This window comes from Syngnathoides biaculeatus, chromosome 18 (assembly GCF_019802595.1).
Source record: "Syngnathoides biaculeatus isolate LvHL_M chromosome 18, ASM1980259v1, whole genome shotgun sequence".
NCBI classification, from domain to species: Eukaryota; Metazoa; Chordata; class Actinopteri; order Syngnathiformes; family Syngnathidae; genus Syngnathoides; species Syngnathoides biaculeatus.
The window spans coordinates 8,600,336-8,611,404 of record NC_084657.1 but is presented as its reverse complement, the minus strand read 5'-3'; the positions used below and the strand labels follow the sequence as shown (position 1 = coordinate 8,611,404).

General features: G+C 49.7%; 1 protein-coding gene across 4 annotated transcripts; it reads right to left on the bottom strand.

Annotated features, from left to right (window-relative positions):
• Positions 1-405: 405 nt before the first annotated feature.
• On the bottom strand, positions 406-10,943 carry LOC133491414 (glycine receptor subunit alpha-4-like). 4 transcript variants are annotated; one of them, XM_061802483.1, is made up of 10 exons: positions 10,034-10,943; positions 8,332-8,459; positions 7,387-7,454; positions 4,887-5,110; positions 3,440-3,522; positions 3,202-3,339; positions 2,918-3,132; positions 2,210-2,368; positions 1,426-1,500; positions 406-1,332 (listed from the first exon to the last, which is right to left on the bottom strand). In XM_061802483.1, the coding sequence occupies exons 1-10, from the start codon at positions 10,360-10,362 to the stop codon at positions 1,063-1,065; spliced, it is 1,689 nt and encodes a 562-aa protein (XP_061658467.1). In that variant the 5' UTR covers positions 10,363-10,943; the 3' UTR covers positions 406-1,062. The 4 variants fall into 4 exon arrangements, with proteins under 4 accessions (XP_061658467.1, XP_061658464.1, XP_061658466.1 ...); XM_061802480.1 differs by having other exon boundaries at positions 425-1,332; positions 2,990-3,132; positions 8,332-10,943; XM_061802482.1 differs by lacking the exon at positions 10,034-10,943 and having other exon boundaries at positions 426-1,332; positions 7,387-7,531; positions 8,332-8,472.
• Between the last annotated feature and the right edge of the window lie 126 nt (positions 10,944-11,069).

Here is an 11,069-nt window from a genome sequence, read left to right as displayed (position 1 = left end):
CTTCCTTCCGCCCCCCAGCAATAAACGACAATGGTTCCGGAGATAATTTTGCAACAAAAATCTTGCTGATTTTTCTCAAGCATTAAGATTACAGCATACTAAAATCTCAATTTTAGTACATGATCATCAATCCATTGATTTATATGGAATTTCAGAGAGAATCACGTGTAATATTTAGGGGTGACGAAGCATTATAAAACCAGAGGATTCTTTGTTTTGTTTTGTTTAACAGTATAATGTTGATTTTGGGAAGAAAAAAAATCTATACTAAATTCCGGGTTATTTGCGATTCTATTCTAATCACCAAGATTGTAGCACTTTCTCTTTATCCATTTTAATTAAACCCATTCAAGAATTGTGTTTATTTTCAAAAATAACAGCCATTATCTGAGAAACTTCCTGTTGATATTCCTCACTCTCTCTCTCTCCTCTGGAGATGTCCAAAGCATCCACGTCTGCTCTCTCTAATTTTGCTGGATCGGTACACTCTAAATTCCCCCGTCGGTGTGATTGTGAGTGCGACTGTTGTCTGTCTCCGTGTGCCCTGCGATTGGCTGGCGACCAGTTCAGGGTGTACCCCACCTCCTGCCCGAAGATAGCAGGGGATCGGCTTCTTCGCTCCCCGCGACCTTTGTGAGGATAAGCGGCAAAGAAAACCGATGGATAGTCTACAAATCCACTTTACTACGGAGATGAATTTGGACTGTGGAGCAAACTTAACTGATCAGTTTATGTCACACCAAAGTATTTCTACAAATAAAATACTAAAAAAAATGTGCACACACATCGACGCTGTTTTTAAAAGAATATTCAGATTCAAATGTATGAAAACAAACAGTACGCATGACAACTAATTGCATTGATGTGAAAATGAGTGCACAACTTGAATCAGCCTGGAGCATGCGGCGGTCCAAATGGCAAAAGTCAAACATCAAATTGAAAGAGCACGTCTCTTAAAAGTGACCCCATGACAAAAACCACAGCACGGAAAACGGAAAACAACAACAAGAGCGTCGTAGCGGCGTAAGTTCCGAATAGCGGCGGAAGACCCTCCTGGCGGGCTCACACTTGAAGTGGGACGTCTTCGTGCCGAAGGACCTTGTAGGTGAGCCAGTAGAGGACGTTGAACATGAGGAACGTCAGCGGGAAGACGGCTCGAGACACCGTGTCGATCTTCTTGGCCCGGTCCACGAAGCGCCGCCGTATGTCGTAGTAGCCCAAGCCAGGAGGCAAGTCGGCAAACACCGGCGTGGCGTCCATTTCCGGAGCGCTGCAGCCCAGTCCCAGGCCCAAAGCCTGGAAGAGTAAACCCTGGCGCGCCAGCTCCTCCTCCTGAAAACACACCAAGCACGTGAACGCTCTTCCGTCGGCCCGCCATTTCTTCGCGGTCCGTCGTCTGAAAGTCCGGCGGGCGGCCACACGTACGCGGGCGCAGGCGCCGCACTGCTGCTCGGCCCTCCCGTCGGCTTTCGTCTTGGCCTCACCGCCGGCCTGCTCGTGCTGCACAAAAGACACGGCGAGCGCCACGTTAAACTCCTGCACGACGGGCGAGTACGACGCCAGGGCAGAGGCGTGCGCATCGAGGATGTCATACACACTTGGAGACAAAAGTTTGCACACACATTTCGTTCTTTGACTCCATGTTTGAATTTTTGTTTTATAATGCATTTGTTTCTATCTGTGTGACCCTTAGTGTGACCCAGCGATGCACCGCCTTGCCAACTTCAAAGCAGATACTCCTCAACGCCGTTGTTATAATTGTTTACTTGAGCATTCGTTTTTGTATTGGTACTTCCATCTTTTCCTCCATTTGAATTTGTAACCTTTTGTTCCGAGAAACTGATAAAAAAAGAGGTACACCGGTAAGGCTGCCTCAGAACGCGGGTTGGAGTTGCAGCTGGTCAGCCAAACCCGTTTTTGTCCCCGTACGGGCCAAATTGAAAACCTCTTTCTGTCCCTTCATTTGCATATTTAGTCCAGCGGTTGGGTTTAAAACTCACACTCGGTCTGAAGTCACATCAGACTAAACCTGTCCCGTTTCAGGTCAGTCATTACCACCAAATTGATTTCATTTTGTTTAACGCCACAATAATGCCAGAATTTCTTTTTGTATTATCATTTTGTAACATTTGCTCGGAGGTTAAAGTGTCTGTAGAGAACACGGCCAAGCGGGATAATGCGGTCCTATAGCCGAGCGACAGACACTCACGCTCCGTCGGCGCGCTCGCTCTCGGAGCTTCTTCCTCAGCCGGAAGAACTCCTTGTGCTGCCGGGAGACGAAATTCACCGCCGCGTACTCCAAGAGTGCGGCAAACACGAAAAGGAGGCACACCGCCATCCAGATGTCGATGGCTTTCACGTAGGACACCTGCGAAAAACAAAGAAACTAACGTCTATGTTGCCCGTGTGACTAACTGGCGACCAGTTAAGGGTGAGAGTGGCGTTGCGCGCGATCTCGGGAAAAAGTCTGGTGAATGTTTTTCCACATCATGTCATTGTATATCTGCATTAATAGCACTCCCACAAGTTCTCGGTTTGAAGTCAACAAAAATGGACTGGAACCGGCTTTTGCTGCGCACACGATCAGCGGCACCCCGGAGCGGGAGTGCGACCCGAGCGGACGCCGCCGCCGCGCTTGCTCATCCCCGCCGGCCATTTCACTCAGGGGGGAGCTTTCCTAAGTAACCAAGCGTGTTCCGTCATTTAGCCTGAGGAAAAACGCCGGATATTGCACACCTCACTAACCCGGAGAGGCGTTGCGAAATTTAGCTCGAGACCGGATGAAAAAAAAAAAAAAAGCAGCCACGAGGTTCATTTGCTGCACTGAATTGAAATAAACTTTCGCCTGTTTGGATTAGTTTTTTTCTTTTCTTTTTAACACTAATGAATTGTATTTGACGCAGCCGGGGCGGCCGACCTTGGGCAGCGAGGCCCTGGAGCCCGAACTCTGCGTGGTCATGGTGAGCACGGTGGTGATGCCCAGGCCCACCCTGGCCGGAGCCGCGTCCATGTTGATCCAGAAGGACACCCAGGACAGGATGACCGTCAGCAGGCTGGGAATGTACATCTGAATCAGGTAGTAGCCCATCTGGCGCTCCAGGTGGAATTTGACCTCAATGCAGGTGAATTTACCTGCTCACAGGAAGGGGACATCAGAGGGGGATTTGGAGCCGGGCCCTCCCCCGCGGGCCGGACGTTCACCTGTGTTGTAATGCTTGGTGCAATATCCCAGCCCGTGCTCCTCTTTCAGAACAAACTGAGGGAGAACCAGGTCGTCCGCCACCTGCACGGCGCCCACGTCCAGCCATTCGAAGATGAGGTCGTTCATGGTGTAGCCAACTGCGAGAGAAGGGGTGGTGGGGGGCGATGGGGGCAACAAGAGAGCGAGCTGCTTTGCAGACCTCCAACAACAGAACCAGTTGAGGTGAAGAAAACTCACAGCTCTCCAGCTGCATGATGCACATCTGGCTGTCCATGGGGAAGTTCTTCAGATCCATGGGGCACGAGAGGGTTAATGTCAGCCTGGAAGGGGGGGGGGGGGGGGGCAGTATATTTCAATCACATCCCTCTTGGGGTTTTCAGAGCCTAACACTGACCCAAGATGCTACTTTTTTTTTTTGTTTGTTTGTTTTCGCCTTTCTGTATTTCAGATTTATCCGAGTCATCATTCGCCGGCGAAAAGATTCAACTGAAAGTGCAGAGAGTGAGCATCAAAATTTGGATCTGCTGCTGGGGGGCCAGTTACGATTGAGCCTTACCCCAGTGGCTACTCGCGTGAGCGCATAATTGGATCGCCGAATGCCACGTTACTCAATTAGCGCTGCTCCAAATTCGAAACTTTTAATGATAATAATAATAAAAAAAAAAATCAGAATCCTTTCTTTATTTGGAGGTTCGGTAATGTGCATCTGTTGGAAGAAGTTGTAAGGGGGCGGGGGCGGTAGGCACCACTTTAATATGAGCAAAATAGAGAAAATGTCACGACCCATAGAGACGGAGGTAGGACCCAAATGCAGGAGTGCACGGGAGGCGCAGAGGTAATTCGGGAAAAACGTTTATTGTTCCACGGTCGGGGATGGGGCAGGCAGTCAGGTGCAGCAGCGGTAGTCAGGACGTCGGGCGCGGAGACCAGGTCAGCGGGGGGCAGGAGTCGGTACACGGGAGATCGATCGGAGCAGGCAGCAGCATTAAAGGAGTCAGGCTTACGGGGTCGGTACACACGGGAATACGATCAGAGATACGGAAGTGCTGGAACGGGGCATGAACCGCGACGATCTGACCCCAGACCAGTCGTCCCCATCGTCCTATATACATCGGGGCCAATCAGCCAGCATGAGGCGCAGGTCCAGCCAGGGCTGGACCTGCGGGATCATGACAAGAAATGGTTTCAAAACGCATGAATAAGCTAATACATGAAGGTGTGAAGTGGTAGCAACGTCAAAGTATAGTTTACCCACAATGTCACTGATGTGGTGGGAGCGCAAAATATGTATATATTTTTTCATTTCTATGTAAAAATGGCACAGGATCTCGCTGCCACATGATAAATGTTCGTCTAAGTGTTAATCAAGGCTTCATGTTTCTAAGCATGTCCTTCTACCGAAGTATATTTGCCAATTATTACGGCTCGCTGCTTCGGTGTCACTTTAGCGGCTTGAATTTATTTTGCCCGCAGTTCTTGTAGAGCACAAACATGTTGACAGTGTTAGCCGGACACCGATTACAACTCAGCTGAACTGAAGCGAGAGAAAGCGGCAGGATACTGTTGAGCAAGTTCGTACTTTATAGTCGTGGACGTGGATTTACACACTACGTACGTGGGGTCTAATAAACTGTAATCAACAAACAAAACAACAGCAACGAGAGTCGTGCGTGCGCATCATCACCTGATGCTGTAGAGGACGTTTCCGTTCTGGAATATTCTGAGCAGCGTGTTGTCGGTGGTGACGTCGTGGAAGTTTGCTCCCTTTTCGTTGGCGAAGAACAAGTCGGGTTTCCAGATGGAGTCCAGCATGGACGGGTCCAGGTCCAGCGAGTCGTCCGGGTACTCTTTGTAAGCCAGCCGAGGGTCGTTCCACTGCTGCCGCAGAAAGACGTTCAGACGGTAGTCCTGGAAAAATTGCCGGAACTCGGGATTGGAATCCACCTGTCAACTGTTTTTTGACTGACGTCACACACCTTCAGGTTTAGAACGCGGTCGCCGTTCAGGTTGGGTGAATTCCAGTAAACAAAACCGTAGCTAAGCAGGAATCATTTCACAAAGGCGTCTGAACGGTTGCGCAAACGAAAGCAGGCGTTGTGTAAAGCGTCTTTCTTTCGACCGCCAACCGCGATCAAGAACCAGTGCGAGAAAACGGAGCAGTTAGCAACCAAACGGCGGCAACCGTGGCTGTCTCGTTAACAGCAGAGCCCATCTAGCGGCCGAGTCGTTCCCTTATGTCGGCGTTTGCTCGGAGCATTTTGTTCTTGCTAAGTATTGGATCCCTTTTAGAATTTCACAGCTACTTAGCAATAACGAAGTTCTGTGAAGGAGAAGTGTTCTTTTGGGGCGAGGGCCGACATCACACTCGTGTGTGAATGCAATGCATGGCTCCAAAATCCATATTTTCTGTTTTATTATGATACGTTTGCAAAAAGGAGTTGCTGCACCGCGAGCTGTCACGTGAGTTGAGTTAAAAATGTAGTTGTGCGAGTGGAGAAGGAGGTAAGGGCTCCATTTGGGACTCATCCCGGTTGAACCTAACCTAACCTCTCTCTCTTTCTCTCTCTCTCTCTCTCTCTCCACTCTCCCTCTCTCTGTCCTCTCTCTCTCTCCCCCTCTCCTCTTTCTCTGTCCTCTCTCTCTCTCCACTCTCTCTCTGTCCTCTCTCTTTCTCTCTCTCTCTCTCTACTCTCTCTCTCTTTCTCTCTCTCTCTCTCTCTCTCCTCTCTCTCTCTCTTCTCTCTCTCTCTCTCACAAAGCCAAAAATAATAATCTACACCTCTTTCATTGTCATTATGTCATCAACATAATTTAAACACAACGCTGACTGTAATCACGCGGTCCGTATTGAAATTGCATCGTGGGATACACTAACACATGGCGAACCCAGGTTGTCGGCCTCCAGACCTTTGTCATTCCTTAGTTGGTCCACGGTAGAAGCGTTTGTCGAGAAGAGGAGACAATTGACGACGTCTGGATAGGTTACCGACGCCCACCGTTCCGAAATTCTCACTCCATTTGCGTTTCTCCGAGGCAAATGGGTCGATATTGTCGATCAAAGCGCGCTTCTTGTCGTAACGGTTTCTTGAAAAAACATCTAATGAGCCCCGATAACTTTTAGCCATCATGCGTCACTTCTAACAGTCGTACGAACATGTATGCAAAAGCCATAGAGTGAACGGCGCGCCAGTAGAGCGAACCCATTCAACATGGCCGCGTGGCCCGGATGTAGTCACGTGGTCAATGGCCATTGGAATGCACCTTTTTGAAACATTTAAGATTTTTCATGCATCGCATTCACTCCGAGTCCTGTTCAACATCCAGACAAGAAACCAGCTCACACATTTGCAAGCCCGCTCAGGCGCCGACCACGTGCGACGACTCCCGCCGGGCCGCAGAAACAAGTCAGTCTGACGGGTACTGCGAAACCAAAACGGGACTCGCAGGCCGGCGCGCCCGTCACCTAACACGGCGGCAAACTCGGCTTTCAATTATGGCCATCAATATTTAACGAGGCCCCTTTTACGTATTTTAGAAAATACACAAGGCTCACTATCTCCAAAATGTGAATAAGTAAAAGCCCTCAGAAAGTGCTCAGAGCTCATAAACAAGGGAGCGTTCATTTTGGGAGCCCCGTTAAATGTTTATGAGGAAATCCCATTTGACAATTTTGCAACTGATTGATCGCACTCGCATGGAACTGCTGTGATTTTGATGTCTGCCAGTTTTGGCCAGCTCTGCTTTTAACAAGGTAATTCACAAATGTAAAGTAGGTCAGGCTCGACACCAAAATGACGATTACAAAAAAAAAAAAAAAGCTCCTCAACTCACTTTAACAAAACTGCTTACTGTTACTTACTTAAAATTGCTTGCTGCCAAGCAAGATGCCACCAAACCAAAATATTGTTATTATATGACAATTACACAAATCGAGTCCATAACAGCAATTTGGTGAATTTGTAAGGAAACAAAGTATTAGTTCGCACAAAAATCTGCAAATTCATAAATCCGTGTTGGGAAGTAAAAACCAAGGTCCAAACAATGCAGCGCGGTTATACACTACAATAAACACTCAACAAAAAAATGAATATTGCCATCTGCTTTCAAAATCAAAACGGAGCATTTGTGCTTGAAATATGAAAACGTTGTTCAAACGTTCGGCAGGACGACGAGGCAAAACTCACCATGGTGGTTTCGGTGATGGAGCCGAAGCTGTTGATGAAGATGTTGCAGGTGACGTTCACGGGGGGTCCTGACGGCGACACAACTCGCAGGTCACGCGCGCCCGCAGATTCATCTCCTCACGTTTATAACCCCCGTTGATAGACGCTTTTCAAAAACATTTGCAAAAAAAATTTGCTTTTTCAATATTTTAACCCCCCCCCCCCAGGGGAAGGCCCAAGCCAAAACGCGGAGTGATGCTTTATATATGTTCAAGAATTTGGGGAGATTTATCCATTTGTTTTAATGGAGCCATCCATTTTCTGAGCTGCTTATCCTCACAAAGGGTCGGGCAGGCTCAGGAAATACCATACCCTGAACTGGTCGCCAGCCAATCGCAGGGAACGTTTATTTTAAGCAAGGCAGTCAATTCACGGCTGAATTTCACTATTCGCGGTCCAGCCCGGTCCCAGAGGTCGCTAAGGGGGGGGGGGTACTGCAGCATTCGAGATTACCTTGGCGACAACCGGATGACCACGAAAGATGAAATATTGAAGCGCCTGGTTTCCCCGGAGGCGAGCGTTTCTTGATTCGACTTGAGTTGCATTAGCGAATTCGCAGATAATCAGCCGGGATTTCCCCGACATGCGCCGTCGACAAGAGCGGAGAGCGCCATGAAATATGGATGAAATTCAAGCCTGGAGACTTGTGGGGGGGTTAAGTATGTCACAGAGCATCTTCTGGCCTCATTTTGAGCTGGAGATCCGGATTGGACTTAAATGGGCCTGTGGGCGAGCGACGCAGGCGCCGCTGCGCATTTCAAACAAAAAGGATCTGAAGGAAGTGTAAAAATATCCCGAAACGCGTGCGGATTGCCCGACGCCCGCAATGCCGGGCCAATCGGGCGGGGAGAGCAGCCCGGGAGGCTCCGCCCGTCGTTTGACGCCCGGCGCGTGCGGAGGCCTCACCTTTGAAGTTGGGTCGGATGCGGGCGTCGTAGCCGGACGTGCGACCCATCAGCTTGTCCAGGAAATCGGAGGGCGAGGGCGGTCGGGAGGCGCCGCCGGGCGACTTCATCTCCTTGCACAGCACCCACCTGCCGACCGCAGCGTCAACGCACAACGGAGAGGCGTTTTTCAAGCGCGTACGCGTCGGGGCGGTCTTGGGAACGTCGCAATTGTCGCGTCCGAGATTTAAACGACAATTCTTGAACGCGAGCTTTCCCGGCCAAACCAGATCGGCTTTACATTTGATTGCAATTCAGTTCACACGAGCGGAGAAAGAGAAGCGCCACACTTTCGAGCCGCGTCTGGAGCTGAAGTTTTTTAAAGCCAAAGCAAAAGACGAGCGTGGAGTAAATCAAGATTAAACCTGACCCAACTGTGAGGAACAAAGAATGGACCGAACTCGGACACACAACAAAATAACGTGAACAGAATCGGCCCCCTTTTGTCACTGCTACTAATACGGAAGCACTTCCATTTTCTTTCTGTGCTAAAAGAGGCGCAGCGATAATGTCAACGAGTTTCAAAATGGAATCCAATTTTGTCAAAAACTTGCGGATGCGTGCGGCCACACGACAACTGCTGTCAGCGGCGTGTGTCGTGTCCTGCTAGGGGTTAAGGGTCAAGAGGCGGTATTTGGCGCACACGACCGGAAGGCTGCGTATGGCTCTGCTCTGCAATGGGCTAGAGCAAACCATTCCTCAGCCAACAGGGGTGTGCTTTAGTATTACCGCTGAAATATTAAGAAATGGAATTTATTTTACAAATGACAAAACTATTGTGGAATGGGAATGAAAATGTGGCGAAGTATCGGCAACCCCTCCACCCCCAAAATGAGCAAGAAACAGCAATTTCCATTTTCCTAGCTGCTTATCCTCACAAGGGTAGCAGGAGTACCGGAGCCTATCCCAGCTGTCATTGTGCACCCTGAACTGGTCGCCGGCCAATCGCACGGCACACGGAGACCAACGACAGTCGCACTGACGAGGCAATTTCGAGTCTCCGATTAATGTGGCGTGTTTTTGGGTTGCGGGAGAAAAGCGGAGTGCCCACCCACCCGGAGAAAAGCCACGCGGGCACGGGGAGGAACATGCAAACTCCACACAGGGAGCGCTGGGGTTGAACCCGGGTCCTCAGAACTGTGCGGCCATGGCTTTCCAGCTTCGCCAGCCACCGTGCCGCCCCAGAAACATCTAAACGCCACATTCTCGTTCAAGGAAACATTTGATTTTTCACAATTTTATTCAAACTACGCCGCCGTCTATGTCAACCGCATACTTCACGAGGAGAAATGTGAACTTGAAACGACTTTCCCACCTGGACCCGCATGTAATTACGAAATCCTTCCAAGGAACAACTTCCACCTTTCGGCAGTTTGTCCAAAGCATCAGAATCAGAATCGGCTTTCGTGGCCAAGTGCGTTTAAAACTTGTTCACTTTCTCTGACATGAATCTCCAGAAAAGAACTGCGCTCGTTCCGACTCCAATCAGAATTTCTCATCTCCATCGGTCTACAACCATATCCTCACAAGTGTCATTTTAACACACTCAACCGTCGTCAGTCCGCAAGTCACACAGACGGTTCGCCATTAATAAATGCACAATACTTTGAGACGTAACGGAAAAAGTTGAGGATGAAAATGCAAAGAAAGACTTTTTCCTGTACCTGCCTCGGAGAAAAAACACCCAAGGAGCCCACAGCAGACAAAAGGTTCGCACTCGCATCCCGGAAACCAGGAAAGCCCACGAGCGAGAAGAGAAAAATTCCAGACGCCGCCAAGTTGCTCGTTGGGCTGCCGTGTGAAACTCGGCGGCTCCCCGTCCCCTTCGCCTCAGCAGGTGCAAAGTACACGACGCCGACGCCGCCGATGCATAATTCAGAATCCCCGGGAAACCCCCTCCCCCCCACTGCCGCTCGCGTATCTGTCGGAATGACTTCAAGCTTGATCTCGTTTTACGGCCAGATGCATCCTCAAGGAACCGCGGCAGGAACATTTAAAGACGCAGTAACCCTTTTTGTGGGAAAACCAAGAAATTGGCAATTTCCAAATGATTTCAACGCAACTAAAATCATTGAAGAAACGGAAAACGTATGAGCTAAAAGCTTCCGTGGGCTGCGGGTCCGCATTTTAAAAAGATTCACTGGGAACCGTTTGTCAAGTTCACCACATCATCCCACCCGGAAAAGCGCCTGCTCCATATTTCATATTTCGACTCGTGTCGGCGGACACCTCAAGCGGAGGTGTCCCCTATTTCCCGGCTCAACGGGGGCGTCTCTCAATGCTGAAAAATAATACGAATAAAACCCAAACGCGGACCACTCATCTCGGTGGCGATTCGTTCCGCTCCGTCACGTAAAAATGAACGCGACGCGAAGAGACGGCCGGTTATTGCCGCACATCTGCCTCACTTGGCTCTGGAGAGACTTTGGGGTCTAATAGAATAAGAAATGCGGCTGATGCGTAAACGGACATGTTTTGCTAATAACGGGGAAACTGCGGGGGAGCTTCCGCTTGCTCGAGCTTTTCAACGTCCAGACAGCAGAAGTAGGCCACGCTTTCGGTCTTCTCCGGCAGCACAGAAGCAACGCTCGATTCCGCCAACGTTTGCGGCGCGGCGCGAGAGCCCGCCGAAAACCGCGTCCGCGCCGTCTGGGACTCGGGCGCAAACAAAAGACCGCATCCCACAAGCGGACACGGTTA

Coding starts and splice junctions, on each gene's coding strand:
- LOC133491414 (XM_061802483.1), bottom strand. CDS start 10,362: ATGTTCCTGCCGCGGTTCCTTGAGGATGCATCTGGCCGTAAAACGAGA. Junction 5,111..7,386: donor CCATCACCGAAACCACCATG/GTGAGTTTTGCC, acceptor CAATTTTTCCAG/GACTACCGTCTGAACGTCTT. Junction 3,133..3,201: donor CACCAAGCATTACAACACAG/GTGAACGTCCGG, acceptor TCCTGTGAGCAG/GTAAATTCACCTGCATTGAG.